The 17,185-nt window shown below is 35.0% G+C and overlaps 3 protein-coding genes and 1 long non-coding RNA gene across 5 annotated transcripts; 1 reads left to right on the top strand and 3 right to left on the bottom strand.

Moving 5' to 3' along the window:
- Nucleotides 1-1,743: 1,743 nt before the first annotated feature.
- Nucleotides 1,744-3,281, bottom strand: LOC116349107 (glutamine synthetase 2 cytoplasmic-like). Its single transcript, XM_031780381.1, has 4 exons — nt 3,019-3,281; nt 2,423-2,946; nt 2,108-2,351; nt 1,744-2,018 (listed from the first exon to the last, which is right to left on the bottom strand). The coding sequence occupies exons 1-4, from the start codon at nt 3,188-3,190 to the stop codon at nt 1,870-1,872; spliced, it is 1,089 nt and encodes a 362-aa protein (XP_031636241.1). The 5' UTR covers nt 3,191-3,281; the 3' UTR covers nt 1,744-1,869.
- Nucleotides 3,282-4,464: 1,183 nt separating this feature from the next.
- On the bottom strand, nt 4,465-6,897 carry LOC116349092 (venom carboxylesterase-6-like). The gene is made up of 10 exons (XM_031780363.1): nt 6,679-6,897; nt 6,469-6,615; nt 6,147-6,415; nt 6,020-6,090; nt 5,748-5,950; nt 5,536-5,698; nt 5,289-5,467; nt 5,069-5,225; nt 4,871-5,006; nt 4,465-4,800 (listed from the first exon to the last, which is right to left on the bottom strand). Exons 1-10 carry the CDS (start codon nt 6,883-6,885, stop codon nt 4,608-4,610), a joined length of 1,725 nt encoding a protein of 574 aa, XP_031636223.1. The 5' UTR covers nt 6,886-6,897; the 3' UTR covers nt 4,465-4,607.
- A 2,226-nt stretch (nt 6,898-9,123) lies between these two features.
- On the bottom strand, nt 9,124-13,208 carry LOC116349093. 2 transcript variants are annotated; one of them, XR_004201878.1, is made up of 3 exons: nt 13,116-13,208; nt 9,461-9,650; nt 9,124-9,353 (listed from the first exon to the last, which is right to left on the bottom strand). It is a non-coding gene; the product is annotated as an uncharacterized LOC116349093 (long non-coding RNA). The 2 variants fall into 2 exon arrangements; XR_004201877.1 differs by lacking the exon at nt 13,116-13,208 and adding an exon at nt 12,809-13,069 and having other exon boundaries at nt 9,126-9,353.
- A 342-nt stretch (nt 13,209-13,550) lies between these two features.
- Nucleotides 13,551-14,509, top strand: LOC116349185. Its single transcript, XM_031780493.1, has 2 exons — nt 13,551-13,741; nt 13,820-14,509. The coding sequence occupies exons 1-2, from the start codon at nt 13,691-13,693 to the stop codon at nt 14,426-14,428; spliced, it is 660 nt and encodes a 219-aa protein (XP_031636353.1). The 5' UTR covers nt 13,551-13,690; the 3' UTR covers nt 14,429-14,509.
- Nucleotides 14,510-17,185: the final 2,676 nt, after the last annotated feature.

Below are 17,185 nucleotides of genomic sequence, written 5' to 3'. Positions count from 1 at the left end.
ATTTTTTTATATGAAAATTTGAGCTCACTTTTATCCTAACCCATTCAAATTGCAAACAAATGTGATATAGACAAAGGCTACATGTCGTTGTCGTGTCAAAACTTTGTGGGTACAGTGCGGGATGCTTCGACACACGAAGAAAGTCGAAGTGAATTAAACCGAGTATGTAAGTCATAATATCGTATCATTAAAATGCACAGAGAATATGACACATTTAAATGCAGAAACCGAAGCGATTGCAACAAACCATTTGAATGTGGATGTGGGCCGGTGGTAGGTTGGACAGCAAATCTATATGGCGTATAGCATTCTGTGATTAGGTAAATAAATCATATCAAACAATCGAGCTGAAAAGTACGTGGTCATTGATGGTGTGCACAATATGCATATGCACACGTATACACCGTGCGGGGCATATACTGCAGCATAACGACACGTACACGGTCATTATCTACCTCGGTATTCCGTGCCATGCCAGATAGCGGACATCCTTACTGGTAGCAGTTTCGCAAATGCTATTCTATCACGTTCTGATCATTGAGTTATTCAAATACATCTATTGAATTGAATAACCGAAATGGCTTGAGAGAATGAGAAAGAGAGGAAAATTCAAGTGTGTCCGTTTTGCATTTGGAATGAACGAGTGAAATGAAAAACGATTTTCAAACGTTCCGTCGCTGTCTGAGAGTACATTAAAATCTGAAGAGAGACAAGCAAAAAGAATCATACATCGTTTCGGAAAATGTTCGGAAAATCATTTCATTTTGTCTATAGAATATGTAGTGCGTCGATAGCAATGGAGACTTTACCTCATTCGGACCACAAAGAAACCAATGTCAACAGTTTCATTTCGGATATGTGTATGGCTGGTAAGTCACATAAATGTTGCTCTCTATTTCATTTCCAAAACTCTTGAACATTGCACATTGCATGAACATCTTTCCTACGATATACATGTGTGTGCAGACTGAAGCTACATGCACGTTAAGTGATGTGGTTTTCGAAACAGACGACATATGCAATTATAAATCAAAGTACGCACCATAAATTCACAAAAACGATTCGCTACGCTTATCATATTATTTCTCTTGTAACAATTTTGTCGATTTGCCTGTTTTCATGGCACAATTTGCATTGATTCAACGCAATAAACGTTTCCACTTTAAACCAACTTTTAAGCCGATGCCATTTGAATTTGATTTTCCTGGTAGCGATGGCGATGTCAGCAGCGATTTTGCACAGCAAACATTGGTGAAATGTATTCTACGGAACACAGAGCTCATCAACTTTGAATATTTAGTGGACGCTTGATCTTTGTTTTATCTTAGTAGTGTATCATTAATTGTAGTAGTGTGAAGCCAAACAATTCAAATATTTTGAAGTAATCGAATTGATGTATTTTTTAATTGTAGGTTCGGCAAAGTTCGAATTTCATTGATCGTATACCAAGATTACATTGTGGCATGAACCGTATTCAATTTTGTAACATCAGAGATAATGATTTTGAAGGCAAAACATCAAATCAAAATGATAAAAGTCTCATTCTTCACATAATCAGTTTTATTTTTCTGCTTTTTTTGTTTTCTTGTAGCACTTTTATATAATCTTATCTTATCGTTGTTCACGTATTAAATAACAAATTGAATAAACCTTTGGATTGAAAAACATGAAATAAATCCGACATAAAAAAATCTTCATTTTTTTTATTTCAAATATAAAAAAAAAAAACTATTTTTTATTAAGTTAGAGTAATGGAAAAGATGAATATTTTATTTTGGTTGAATTACCATTTCTAATATTTTAGTGGCATAGCAACTTCATTACAAAGAAATAATCAAACCAAATGTCTATCTTTTCGTAGCATGTCATTCACTCATCGAGACAAATGGTAGAAAGCATTGTGGCGACAACCATATATGGATCACAATTTGAAGCAGGGCGACGATCCTCTAAATAGCCACAACCAGCATCAGCTACAGTCTTTGGAATGCGAACTGAGGCACTGCGATCAGCAATACCTATCGAATACAAGCGAAATCATTTACTATTTTGCAATATCAAACATTTTTATTTTTCAAATATTTTCCATTTCAAAGAGTGTACTCACCAGAGCTGAATTTATCAATAGGTGCGGTAACACATCCAGCATTCAAACGTCGTTCATTGTCTTTTCCACCATTTGGATCGTAAGCTTTGATATGTTTCTCATGGGATTTGGATAACTTTTCAATCGCTTCATTAATGGCCTCAATTCCGCCACTTGCACGCATTGATTTAGTGGAAACATTAGTGTGACAACCCGAGCCAAACCACTCTCCTCGAACTGGTTTTGGATCTAATGTTACAGAAACCTATGAATTCGAAAAAACATGTAATTGAATTATGGTAGCGTAAGAACAAAAAATTATTGTAATCAACTTACGCCAAATTCTTCGGCAATTCTCTGCAATAAGAAACGTCCAACCCACAAATCATCACAAACGCTAACACTGCTGGATGGACCGACTTGAAATTCCCATTGACCTGGCAAGACTTCAGCATTGGTTCCGAAAATTCTTATGCCAGAATACAAACAGGCACGCAAATGAGCGTCAACAATGTCACGACCATATACACTCTCGGCACCAACTCCACAATAATACGGACCAATTGGACCTGGATAGCCATTTTTGGGCCAACCTAAGGGCTGCCCATCATTATCGAGAAAAAGGTATTCTTGTTCAATTCCGAACCATGGCTCTTCGGCGCTACATTTAACAGCTATTTTTGCACAATTATTACGATGGTTAGTGATGGACGGTTTCCCGTCGCCGGAATAGGTTTCGCACCACACTAAAATATGTTTACCGCCACGGAATGGATCTTTGTAAATAGCGCACGGATGCAAATACCATTCAGATAAGCTTCCATCATCTTCCCCGTGTCCTGCACACCAAATTGGAATATCTACAACAAACAATCGAAATGTTTAATTCAAAAAAAAATAGTTCCCATTTTTATGAATGTATTCAAATTTACCATTCACAGATGTAGGAGCTAAATTTAACACACGCTCTTTACTGCGAATGCAATCGTCAAACCAAATATAAGTGACAATCACTTTATTTTCTGGAATTTCTAGTTTTGCATAACGATCCAATAATGTCTTGTTAATTCGGGCATTTGGCGATGTTTCTAAAGTTTTCGACATTTCTGTAGACTGAAATGAAATTTAAACCACCTGGAATAAGTTCACAACTTTTTATGACTATCGATAAGAGTCTGACTGAAATCCACTGGATGCAGAAACAACTTTAACGAAATGTTATCACACAAAGATAAACGCCATTTTTGTTATCTCATTCAACATTTTTTAAGTTGTGATTAAAATTGATTGACAACAATTTGAGTTGTTAAATATGCTTGTTTGCTTAAGCAAACTTTGAATACAATCCATTGTTTTGCTTATCTTCAATTTGCGATTACACTATTACTCTGCTATAAGAAAAATTTCTTAATAAAAACTTAATCAATTACTTTCACATCAGTGTGAAGCTTTGTTGTTGGTACTGTTGTACACACTGTTGGTTAGTTGGTTGGTTAAAAGTGATTAAAAATGATCGATTATTAATCAATGTACCTGATTGCTGAATTTATTTTCATTGATAATAGCATTAATCCACCAAGATTAACTGATTGTGTATGAAGTATACTTCAAAACTATCGCCATAATAATAACACTTTCTCCATGCAACATTGTGATTGTCTTATCGCTCAAAAATATATTATTGAGTAATTCCTACATGTCTCTTCAAGCAATACACTCATTCCAAGTGGAATTCACATGACAATAATGGAATATTTTCAGAAATGTAAAATGTGGTATTGATTATTATGATATTTACTTTTTTGTAAAAGATTTGACATAATATTATTTCCCGGCCTTAAATTACTAACATAAAGCAAAGTTTCTTCATTCTCTTTGAATTTACAAATTATTATTTGTTGTGCCTTCATTGAGTTTCAAGAAAAATGTACTAAACTACTCCATCGTCACTTATTATTTCGATTCCAATTACTCTTTCTTTCGGCGCTTACTTCACTACAATTTTGGAGGTGCATTTAAAAAGATTTCTCACGTTATGGAATTAAAAATAAGTTATTTCTTTGATTTTTTTTTTGATTTTTTTCATTTGATCTAAATAGTCAAAGGCAGCGATCAAACAGTCAAATTTGAATGATGACTGACAGAAAAGTGGCAAACACTTTGCTGTCTATAATGAAACATCATCACTGTTAATTTTCCAAAGAAACTTCACACGCTTTGAGCTCATAGTAGTCATGCTCAAAGAAAAATAATCAAGCGCTTTGACGAGTCATAACATGTAGATTTAAAGTGAAAACTTTTAGTATGCGATGGAATGCGTCAAATCCATACAACAGAATTGATAGATATTCTATATATATTTCACAAAATAGCGGCTATTTTGGTACATTTGAATTCTGTGACATTCATTGAATACATGTTACCACTTGTAACTGTTTACACACATATTTTAGTATTTACGAATAAAACATCCAATAAACGACATGAAGAGTTTTGTATTTGGTATCTACAGTTCTTCTTTTTATGATTGGGCACTGGGCTGAAATGCTTCTATTTCTCTCCAGAATTTAGTACGCTCTTCAAATATTCCATGTCTTTCCATTCCAAACATAGGTTTTCCATCATAATTAAGATTACCGAGGCGATAGTAGTTCAGTGGGAATTCTTTTGCTTCAACCCATTTCGGTAAATTACTCGATTCAGGTGTTGGATTTCTACCATATGAAGAATTTAAACATTTTAAGTTGCTGTTCTCTTAATCGATTCAACAGTCGAATCACTTACCCAGTACGAGCAAAGTCTACCCACATTTGTATAAGCGATTTGCGCATTTCGTCATCTTCTTTTGTTGGCAATGAGTTCGAAAAGAGTTTTTCTCTTTTCGGAAAGAAATATAGCTGCTCATCAGCATGAGATACACCTTTAAAATTCATTCAATTTTTTCTTATTATTTCAAATTAAGTTCTTTGATTATCAATTTACCATAAAATGTCTCTGGATCACCGTTAAATATTTCAGTGAAACTGGCAGATGCTTTATGAGTTAGTAGATATACGTAGGTGGGTGCAGCATCTCTGTGTGAAAGTCTCATTCGTAAATAAGAGTCCATTGCGTCAAGAAACCATCCATCGCCGAATAACTACAAATTCACATAAATTTTCATAAGTTCATGGCATTTTTCATGAATTCAATGCTGATTTACAGTCGTCAAATTCGTAAATTTATCTTTTGAAAAGTTGTTTCCGAAATAAAAATCGTCGATCTTTCTCGTTATCGTGTCTTGGACAGACAAACTGTGGTGATCATAGTAAAGCGAAATGGATAGGACACGTTTTAAATCAGCGGAAAACTCTTCAAATAATCCTGGGATATTCACGATGGCTAGACACGTTCGAACGTATAGAACACTTTACTTATTTGAATTCAGTGAATAGAAAATGCAATCTCACGTAATGATTTCATAAGACCCTCATCATGGGTGATCCCAGTCATGAATGGTATTTTTGAAGATGTTTCGGCTCTTTCATCACGTGGATGTTTCGTTATGAATGCGCCAGGCACGTCAGGCTCAACAACGGGTTGAAATAATACCATGGGATCAGTGTCAAATTCCTGCATTAAAAAAAAATCCAAATCACCATCACCATGACATGACAATTACAAAGAAATCGTAAAACGCCACTGAAATATTGGCAGCTGGTACATGTCGCAAGCATTCGATGGTTTTGGGCCAATCGTTTGGAGAGTAACAATTGAAATATTCTGCGAAATATTTTGCTCGCTTTTTAGCAACTCCTCTATGAGCTGGTTGTGCCCATGGCGCCAGATTTGTGCCTGACATCGCAATACCTTTGGAATATAAACCTGAAATGTAAACCAAAACAGAAGTCTGATTATTTTTAATCTGTATATCAGACTAATTTTTTTGAATACTATCAGTTAATGGAGACATCATTAGATAAGTAACACTTGCCCCACCAGCACTTGCTCCGCATATGGTAACACTGTTGAGGAAAATGCGTTCATTGAAAATGAAATAAATGAGCGAATGAAATATTACCTGTCTGGATCACCACCAAATCGTTGAATATTCTGTTGAATCCATTTAAGCACCATCGCTTGATCTTTCAAACCAAAATTACCTGGACAACTGGCGTCCTCTGTACTAAGAAAACCCAATGGTCCCACACGATAATTGGCCGTGACTAACACAATGTCGTGATCAAGAAAATAAGTAGGATCATATAGTGTCTTGATACCAGAGCCAGCTAAAAATCCTCCCCCATGGAAATACACTAAAACAGCCAAATTCGACACATTTCCCTCAAACTAAAAACCATTTTTATTGAATTTCCTTGAAATATTCCATTGTTTAGTCTTACCGAGTGTGGCACATATACGTTTAAAACTAAACAATCTTCAGTGCCTTCATCAATATAGCTGTGTACAAATGCATTTCGTTGAATGCATTCTGGACCATCATTCACTGCTTTGTATTCACCATCCCATTTTTCAATTGGCTCTGGAGCCTATTGGAGAAAGATAAATTGGTGTTATATCTTTAAAAAAAAATTGTACTGAATTGCACAAACTTTAAATCGAAGTGAACCAACTGGCGGTTTTGCATATGGAATGGCAGTGAATGCCTTAATTGGTCTTCCAGTATTCGATCGCAAATATTTTCCAATTAATTTGCTCTCATTCGATAATGTAATTTGCAAATCAATGGATGTTCTCGCACCAGCTAACGAGTAAATACTCAAAAGCAGAAACGTAGTTATTATATAACGATTAAGCATTTTATTTTTTAAAAAATGAACTCGTATACTCGCGTAAAGCGTTTAAATTCTACAAGCTATCCAACAAAGCTAACTTGGATTTAACATATCATTTCACTTTTTGTTTAATTTATTTGGATGATAAGCTAACCTGGACATTGGACATTTCATTTTGAGTGCAATAAAAGATTATGTATTTTGATAGATCCGCAGGTAAAAAAACTCACTTGAGACGATAAAACATTTTCAATAAAAAGGTTGTCTTATCTTTACAGCAGAAAATAATTACTTTTTGAATCCAAGTCTTGAACGAATCAACTTCCATGATGTTACTGTCGAAGTTAATTTCAATATATTTAAAAATTATTATTCATATTACACAACTGTGTTAAGCAGAGCGAAGAAATTTATTGGTGACCTTAAATAGATTCGATTTATTTTAAAATCGAGAGTGGAGTATTGCTGATAACGATCCAATTACATTTCAATTTTGTGATAGCTATTTATCTAAAATTCACGGTTTCAAAGTGTAAGAATTGGAATGTACCAAAATAGCCGCAATTTCATGAAATATCTATCTATTCTAGTTCTATTGTATGGCTTAAATCACAACATTACAGTAGACATCACATCATCATCAACAACTCTCTCGTTGTATTAAAAAATATACAGCAAACTTTGGCTTGGAGCACAGTTTTCACGCTTGTGTATCTGATAAACATGCATTAATGTGTGATGTAACAAGTGCTCTAAACACAAGCTACCAACAACTTCAGTGTAATGTAGTTTTAATGAATGTTTCGCGACACCAAACTGCTCCAATGGACAAATACCATATACTTCTATAGAGTACATTCTGTCAAATCACGTCGAGACAATCTGCTCTGCAACATCATTCTTCATCATTTTATGTCAACATCATTCGCATAACTTCTCAACGCTTCCAATGAATGTCCATTCGCTTAACATTCCTGTGTCTTTCCCTTTTGTTAACCTTACTTTGAATATATAAAAAAAGTGTTCAAAATTCCATCGTTTGATTGCTTTCTGCAATCTCTTTGACCGAACATTCTACATTGACGATTAATTAAATACACTGGAAGTGTGCTCATAGAGTTAAAGAAAATCCTAGTGAAAAACTGTTGGATAACTCGATGTTTACACTATTTTTATCAACTCCAAACTATGTATACACAAAAATTACAAGTCACATAACTGCTGAGGTAAGTCCGGATCAACGGAAAAAAAGATATCCGAATAAATTTGTATGTTGAATGTGCCTCAAAGCCAAGAACACGCGTAGCAGACCAGATATCAGGTAGCTATTTTTCACTCCAAGTCATGTGTGAATTTTGTCTTTTGTTTACCACTTTAAATTATCCAAATTTTTGAGTTTTGCAAATTAAACATATCGATCTGATACCTTTCAGTCGCTAATATTTTATTCAACTACGTTCAGAGTTTGAAGAGGTACGAATTTTCGTCACTGTATCCCGATGCAATTTAAATATAAATATTCAAAGAGTACTAGGTGCATGTCGCTGCCCCCCCAGTTTTAGTGCTACGCTGAAAATGATTGGGGCTTTTAGTGCTTATTTGGTGCTGCCGAACTCACGTCTCCGTGCTTGATGATGAATGATTTTTGATTGCTACAACAGTTGATAGGCCACAATTTTGAGTATTAAACAATTTTCAATCAAAGCTGATAATGAACGTTGAAATGACATATGTTTAATTTTGTTCAAAGGTAAATAAATGTGTGTGTTCAAAGGTGTTCGATACCACTCTGGTCAAGCGGAACGTAATGCAAATCAGAAATTATAAATTATGTGTTCATGGTGGCGTGTATTCGCATATGCTCCATAAATTTGATTGAACATTGCGTGATTCTCTGCACATTTGTAATTAAACGCAACAGTGAGTTTTGATGGAAGTTATGTTCCATGATTTCAATATTCTTGCTTAGTTGCGCTTGAGTTTGAAATATTCTCATGGATTTACAAAAATATTTTGTTTTGATGGTTAAAAAGACTCACCAATGTGCTGACATTACCTGCGTCAACTCACTTGTTGTTTGAATTCACAACAACATAATATTCAAGTACTCACAATTAATAACTCAAAATAAATCGCTTATAAAATAATCATAAGTTAAATTAAATGGAACTAAGAGGAAGAAGAAGAATTAAGCCAAGGGTAACGCAAAAGAAAATAAATTAAAACAATCAAATTTATACCCACTTTGGCAATGATCAAAAGTTTATATAATGTTGGAATATATTCAATATAAAACATTTTTTTCGTCACACACAACGATGACCAAATGGTCGCTTGTATGCAGATACAGCGCCATCAATTGATTACATTTGCCGTTGTTGGTGTGATTAGTGTTTTTGAGGCAAGATCTTAAGAACGGCGCAATCAACATTATTACGACATGGGGGGGAGGCAGCGACATGCACCTAAGAGTATCTTGACAGCTTTAGCACCTGTCATCAAAATAAATTTGAATATATTTTATGCGATATGTTCATTATTAATTTCGATTGGATGGAATTATGGAAATGCAAGTATTTGTATATTTCACAATCTATACCGTTATTCGGTTATTCGATGCTGTTGTGGCAACAATGTACGGGCAAGCACGCATAAACAGATTGTTCGGTGTGTAAAACATTCAAAATAATGCTTGCGATTGTTTATGTATGCAGGATAGGTCGAAATGTTCGCTGTGAAATGCATGAGAATATGTCGCATATGATTAAATCGGTAGGAAAATGTCATATCTGAAAAGAGAAGCGAATGATATGGAATTTAATAATCATAAAAATGTCTTGAGTAATCGATTTTGCCTGCTACTATGTCTATGCGGTTTAATCGAATATTCGATTTCGGTTTCGTTTACACTCTCAATGTCTCCGCCGTTGTCGCCTACATTCTAGCAGACGACGTAGATTTCTGTCTCATTGCCATGAATTTGAAAAATAAACATAGTCGCATCAGATAAAATCGCATTTTTTATGTGATCGATTTTGAAACCAACTGAGACTCGACAAATCATCTATTATATTTCGATTGAATTCGTGCTGCGCATTTTCTTTTTTCAATTCATGGGCAAAAAGCGACAAAAAAGCATGTGCTTTTTATCTCTCGTGTTCCAACAACCAATTGGAAAAACTAGTGCACACAATTCGTGATTATTCCCACGTGAAATTGTGCTATTTTCAGAAATTATATGGCTTGATTATGGCATTATTCAACAATGAATAATGCATTTCTAATCACATGTGATACGTTATGCCTTTTCACCGAGAGACAACAACACTGAACTGGGATTGTCATTTATTTTATTCAAACATAAAATTGGAATGTTTTTCCACTCCGCCCAGAAACTCCAGTCGAACCATCAATTTTCATTACAAAACAACTTTTTGTTACAACTTTTTCAATTAATCGTTTCTAATGTAATTATGCAATTTGTAAATACATTGCTCAGTTTAAATGCTAACAAATTCGATAAATTGTAACGTTGTTCTGCAGCTTTTTGCGGTAAATAAAATAATAATGAGAATCGATTGATTTTGGGCCCGGCGTTATGTATGCACAACGTACATAAATTGAAATGTGAACTTTGATTTGATTACTTTCACATTTACATTTTTGTTAATTAAAATGCCCTACTAAATGGTCAATTCGGCAAAATTTTCAGTGCAAACACATCACAACAAAATTGACTGAAATTTAAAATTGTCTAAACGATGCACAGATGGACGCGCAAGCGCCGTTTGACCGTTGTCACACATCATTTTGAAATCAATTGGTTTTTTGGATCAACGCTGGATAAACACACTTTTAGTGATCAAAGGTGGATGAGAATTTGAAAAAACAGAGCATATAATGTGTGCAAAGCAATCATCGTATTAGGGTACGTATTGGATATAACTCTAGTTGAGGCTCGATGAAATATGCATAAGTTACTGAGTGGTAGTAGCGTGTTGAAAGCCAGATCTAATTCGGTCACAAACGACAAAAGGGTGACTTAACGTGATGAAAATTGGTACAAAAAGGTGATTAATCTGTAAATTTTTTTCAAAAGGACACTTTTTATGTTTTTGCTTTAGAATTGAACCAATCTGTTCACTGCATATGGTATTCAATGCATTCGACCGAGTATTCAAAATTTTGGGTCCGACTTTGGAAATGGAATTTAAAATTGCAAGTTCTTTGCATTTCATTTGAGATATGCCAGCGGGAAACTTAAATGAACTTCACGAACAAAAAAGGCTCAATTTGGATTTCACTTAATCCATTGGACGAAAAAAAAAGACAAAAAACTACAGTAAATTGAAATGAACAAAAATGAATGGCATTTCAAACCCAGATACAGATTTAATTCGTACGATAAACAATGTGTAGCGAATTGAACAATAACTCATAAAGTGTTCAGCACCCAAAACATGCTGTGGACTATTCTCTTATAGATAAATGCTTCATTTTTTCCAAACTAACAATGCTATAGAGTATATAAATCTGCATTTGACCATACAAACATTGCGACCGATTATCCAAGAAGACGCCACTTATGAAATATCTACAAAATAAAGGGTGTATTTTGTTACAAAGCAGCCATTTTTAAATTACATCACTTTTGGAAAACAATACAATATTATTTCGATCCATTTATTTTCATGGAATAACAATAAATTAGACTTAAATTAAAGTGTTGTGCATGCACAAAGCCGACCATTGTCGCATGAAATTCAAAACAATTGCTTTCATTAATATAGAGTGCATTGAAAATTGTATATTTTTTATAAATTCTGTTAGCAACATGGATATACACGAAATTAATTTCTTCGTGTTATTCAATACGTTGAGGTGATTCTTTGACGTGTTTGTAATTCGACTTTTTGATAAAATGATAAAACATATCTGTACAGTGTGTGGTGATTTACAGAATACCAAAGCCAACGTTAATGGTCTGTTTCAAAGACTTTCATGGCTTTGCCGCTTTGAATTTTAGCGACAGCAAAAACAAAAATGTAATCATGCTGATTACAGGGAATGTTGCTTTGAATTTGCATTTTTGCGATGTCGTGATAAAATCCTTTGCAGGCATGCTTCCTCCACATACTTTGATTTTGTGTGAAATGAATGCTATCAACTGATTTGTCGCACTTTCATTGGAATTTATTTCAAAACCGTCGCATACCACACACACACACACACACCACACTGACAAAAATCAACCAATAATCCTGCATTCTGTTTGAATTCAAACGCCTAAGCGTCACTCATCGTTTCAAACCACTGAAACGGGAAACTATTCGATGGACATACCCAAAAAGTGATTGTGCGTAACAAAATTAAACGGCGTGTCGTGCATCCACACAAGTTTTTGGCCATTGTTTGTGAAAACCAAATTGGCAAATGTGTGAAATAATATTCGATAATGAGTGATGCATTCATTTGCAAAATCTCATGGTATTTGCGTGCGTGTCTGATGTGTCCTGTGTGGTAATGACTTAGTTGAATTTACATCGGTATAATTCGGATGTGGGTTTCGTTTCGTCTGTTTATAATCAAAACATTGTGTAATCCACCATGGACAGAACGGTGCTTGAGCATTGACTAAACCAAAAATCACGAATTCAAGTCTAGTGATAATAATTTAGACCTTCAAGGCTCGCTTCTGTGTATGTCAATTTAGTTAATGCAAGTGTAATTCGGATAACTCATAAATTATGTTTGAAATTTGCCATGGGGGCAAATGCGATGCATCGGAATGCTCGTATACGCCCGAACAACGGATGAAAGCATATCTTGAAGATACGAAATGTGCACAGGATGTGTTCAATCAAAAAGGCAATGTTTTGGGACCAGAAAATAAACAGCGCACTAATGCGATGGCATTGAATATGATTATGTATACCAAAATGCTTACCGTCTACTTTGCTCGAAGATCTCTTTTGAATATAAGGTTTTGTGCAAAATGTTTGGTATGTTTCGTGATGTGATTGCTGGTTTGCATTGCGGTAAAATCAAACTATCCTCTATGATTGCATCGAGTTCTGCAGAACGGTACAAGCACGAATTGCATCACAAAAGCGATATGAATAATTTCGGTTGGATTGACGTACGGACGTGCTGTAAGTAAGTTGTACCGCAGATAGGACTTTGGACATATAAACAACACAAACCGGCGGTGAACCCACAACCACAAAAGTGAACATTACGATTTTATTACCTACCTGTTCACTTTGAAATACAAAATGCATTGATGGAACTTGATGAATCTTCATAGTATGTAAACGCATATTTATGAACAGAACACAAACGATATTGATACTCAAACTCAATGAATTACAAAAACATTTTTTTTATTCAAATCGAAAATTGCTGTTGATCAAAGTCGACTGAGAAGCCGAGAAAGAGAGAGAGAGAGAGAGAGAGAGAGAGAGAGGTATAGAAGAATAAATTCGGTATTTGGGCTACGCATCTGTTTAAATTCAAAACAACCTTTAGTATTCCGGCGGCATGTTTACGCTTGAAGAATTTATGACAATAAGCCCCATACAGAAAGTATACAGAAAACCATATACGGCTCTTTGGCATTCTTAATTGATGAAAGCAATGACATATTTTAAACGAAAATAAATTGGAATTTTGTAAACAGATACAGTTCGTTCTGCAACCAATTTCAATGTTATAAGCAATATCGTACGCTTATTGTAGTCATTCAAGTGATTCAATTTCAAATCAAGTCGAGATGGAATTTCTCTTTTATTAAGTTTCGATAATTATTTGTCAAAATATTGTTCATTGGATGATGAAATTCGGGTTAATAATCGTTGGTGTGCAATTCGTTTTGATTCAGGTAATTGTAGTCTTTATTTTTTTATCATTTTCAGTGGACTATCACCAATTATCAATATGTTTTTTTTTTATCCAAAAGGGAATCAGTTGTTTTCCAGCGTCGAAATCTCCTGCACTAGACTGGAAACAGTTAACAGTTGTGGTGAGTGCAAATGAAAATAATGCCCCGATAGCATCGCTGGTGAAACCGAAACGTATACCACGCATCAATGCAATAGCAGGAAAAGCAAAAACGTATCGAGTACCTCTGGAAATAACAGTCAATTCACATTTGATCCGTCGCATCACCGCTGTCAATAGAAAATATCGACTGTGTTCAAAAAAATCGAATGTTCGCAATTGGAGAAATTTGAAACAATCGCCGCCATGCATAACGATACTGAACCTCTCTGTGCCGATCGAATTGGAGGTTCCAATCAATGTTGAGTCAATTGTCGAGGAAATTGCACAATCAATCGAGCCGGATATTGATGATTACGTGCCTTATAAAAGTGCAAAACAAACATTTGACGGTCCGGAAAAAGTATTTGCACGCACCGAAGATGACTACTATCGCTCACAAACGCCTATCGGCGATCCAATTCGCGCAAAACGTACAAAACGAACAGAACAATCGGATTTTTTCCGCGATACGGACTCATTGATTAGAAGAATTGCACAAGCACTTTGGCGACGTGATACAAAGTAGTTTAATATTTACATTTTCAACCATTTAATATATTTATTCAAATAAATAAAATTGACAACACTTGAAAATCCAGCACAGCTATTCTCTTAGTTTTCTTTTTGACATGGAGAGTCGCTGGATGGACACTTTTTTTTTTATTACGTTTCAGTAAAGATTTATGTGGATTGACTTGGGTTATTCAGCATTAAATGAAATCAAAATTCCAAGTGACACATCGTTTTCAGTGAGATGTCATTCGGATAAATCGTTTCGAAAATCCAACGGTGCATATCATTTTGGCATCAAGTGCTTATGCAAACAAAAGCACTTCTCTCTCCCTCTTTCTGATTCCCACACACAAAACGGTGACCCATAAAACGCTCTGTGTATATTGGATATCATTGTCATGAGATGATGTTGAATAAGCCATTAGCTATATTTTGTAAATTCGATGTTGTTGGCATTCTGGATGTTTGTATGTGTGTGTTATCTTTTTTCTCTTTCTTCTTCATTCTGGTACTCTTCCTCGTCACTCCTTTCATTTTGTCAAAGTCTTTCCCAGGAAATCGGGAAAATTTGTGTGGATGTTGAAAAATTGTCGAGAATCCCCTCAAGTAAAACAGTTGTAGTTGTACGTTGACATGCAGTTCATAGACAGTGTACGAAACGAGAGAAAGTAAAGAATAAAACTCAAGAGAGCAATATGCGCTTAAATGTGGTCGCAGTAATATGCACTGGCTGTATGCACTAAGCACTAGTACAACTTTAGAATTTCGATGACACTGTGACAGCGTCGACAGCGCGAAATATGCTCAACATTTTACCAGGTCAAATAAATTTGACAATGGATTGCATGACATTTCACAAACACGTTTATTATTCGCATCGCAATAAACACAGCAGCAAATCTAATAAATTTCTTCTTTTTGCTGCGTTCATTTGGTGCGCTTTGATTTTGTGTAAATTGCACTGACTGTGAGTGAGTTGAGCTGCTGCTGCTGTTTTTTTAAGTTTTAATTCACTTCCTATTTGTCATTTGCAGATAGTACTTACAAAGGCATTGAAAAGCACATGCACTCCAATCACGTAGTTGAGCTCATTGTTGCAGAGAATGCGATAAGATAACCTGCATAATGCATATGTAATGCAACGCTTTGATTACTTGTTTAAATCAAGCTAAAAAAAACTTTGTTTTGTTTTTTTTTTGCTGGTTTTAGTCAATTTCATCAAGTTTCATTTTTGTAAACCGTTTTTAACACAAAGCGAGCGTTTTTTGTGGAAAAACGCGAAGAAAGTGAGAGAGAGAACATAGCATCATTACAGCATGATTCTTTTTTTTTCCCGAAATTTTTCAATTTGAAACAAAAAAGTTCATTTTACGATAGAAAAAACAAAAATGGGGTAACAATGTTGAACGAGTATAACATCGAAAGTGGAAAAATTATGTTAAAATTACGTGCTCGGAAAACTTAAAACGCTAACATCCAGCAATGATAAAATTACAAACGTAAGTCGCCCGCAAAATATTCCATACTTAGTGGAGAAACGAATTGAATTTCAAATACACTGCCAGTTTTTGGCCGTAGAGCTTAATGTGAAACGTGGAACCGTACTACTAAGAAAAACAAACTACTCGACATTCATATTTTGAATTTTTTGCCACAATTTTTTTAAAATAAATTACACCTTGAAAATTGATTTTGCCAATATTTTCACTAATTTGGCCTCAAACGGCCACCTGGGAAACACATTCACAAGTTTGATTGGCTAATAAGCTATATACCGTTGGAAAGAGGGCTTCAAGAGCTATCATCTGGCAAAGTTTCATCAAAATCATAGAACTAGGTTGCTTGCAATAAGATTCGGAAGCCGATTTTTCTCACAATTTTTCATATTTCGGCCAAACGGCCAGCGTAAAACGCCATCAAACCTGCCGGAAACTCCATAATTTATATACCATTCGAAAGGTAATTTTATAAGGAGTCTAAAACAATTTGGTACCTCGGGTGTCTCCAACTTTTTTTCAACAAGTTTCATCTAGATCCAAAGTAATCAAATTAACACTGAAGTAAAACTCATTTATTCCATCTTTTATCCAACCAATGAAGTTACGGATAAACGTCAATCCACCCGAATCCATTCGTTATCCACTCAATAAATGGTGAGTGGAATCGAAATATTTTTCAAAGTGGAATCCAAAAAAGAGGGTCCATGAATGAAAAAATTAAATGGGGAGCACTTATGGGGAAAATAAAAAATACGTCTGGAGGGTTTTTCATGCCCTATCGAATGCCGAAAACCCGAACTCTCTATCTTTTCTGGTTTTCCCTAAAATCACTGAACAAACATATCTATATTATAAAAACGAAATGCCATTCTTTTGTCCTTAACTCCTCTCACAATTTTCAACCGATCTGAACCAAACTTTACACCCTTATACTTTGGACCGAGATCTAGGTCACCATGAGGTTTTGGACCAAATTGGACTACTCCATCACGGTCGATTTTTATTTTTTAAATATTTGTATGGGCGATGTCAAAATTTGTAAATTTCATGATCAAATTCGGATTCCTCGGCCCAAAATTATGGGAGAGGGGTACTTTTGAAGTTGGTTTAACAGCCATCGTTGTCTAATATGAGTTAAAACGTTTTATCACCGTTATCATGTTTTATCAACTTTTAACATCTTTTAACCCGGTAAATGAGGTCAGAAGCATGGTCCATCATGGTCTAACACGATTTAACACGGTAAATGAGGTTGGAAATCATGGAACATC

Source organism: Contarinia nasturtii, unplaced genomic scaffold (genome assembly GCF_009176525.2).
Source record: "Contarinia nasturtii isolate CC-2019 unplaced genomic scaffold, AAFC_CNas_1.1 Cnas_scaffold_2806, whole genome shotgun sequence".
NCBI classification, from domain to species: Eukaryota; Metazoa; Arthropoda; class Insecta; order Diptera; family Cecidomyiidae; genus Contarinia; species Contarinia nasturtii.
This window is presented reverse-complemented; position numbering and strand designations above follow the sequence as displayed.

Excerpts from the sequence above, each read along its gene's own strand:
- LOC116349107 (XM_031780381.1), bottom strand. The coding sequence starts at position 3,190 with ATGTCGAAAACTTTAGAAACATCGCCAAATGCCCGAATTAACAAGACA. Across the intron at positions 2,352-2,422 it reads GAATTGCCGAAGAATTTGGC|GTTTCTGTAACATTAGATCC; the intron begins GTAAGTTGATTA and ends TCGAATTCATAG. Across the intron at positions 2,019-2,107 it reads TATTGATAAATTCAGCTCTG|GTATTGCTGATCGCAGTGCC; the intron begins GTGAGTACACTC and ends TGTATTCGATAG.
- LOC116349092 (XM_031780363.1), bottom strand. The coding sequence starts at position 6,885 with ATGCTTAATCGTTATATAATAACTACGTTTCTGCTTTTGAGTATTTAC. Across the intron at positions 5,951-6,019 it reads GATGTCTCCATTAACTGATA|GTTTATATTCCAAAGGTATT; the intron begins GTATTCAAAAAA and ends TTTACATTTCAG. Across the intron at positions 5,699-5,747 it reads TGGCGTTTTACGATTTCTTT|GAATTTGACACTGATCCCAT; the intron begins GTAATTGTCATG and ends TTTTTAATGCAG.
- LOC116349185 (XM_031780493.1), top strand. The coding sequence starts at position 13,691 with ATGATGAAATTCGGGTTAATAATCGTTGGTGTGCAATTCGTTTTGATT. Across the intron at positions 13,742-13,819 it reads TGCAATTCGTTTTGATTCAG|GGAATCAGTTGTTTTCCAGC; the intron begins GTAATTGTAGTC and ends TTTATCCAAAAG.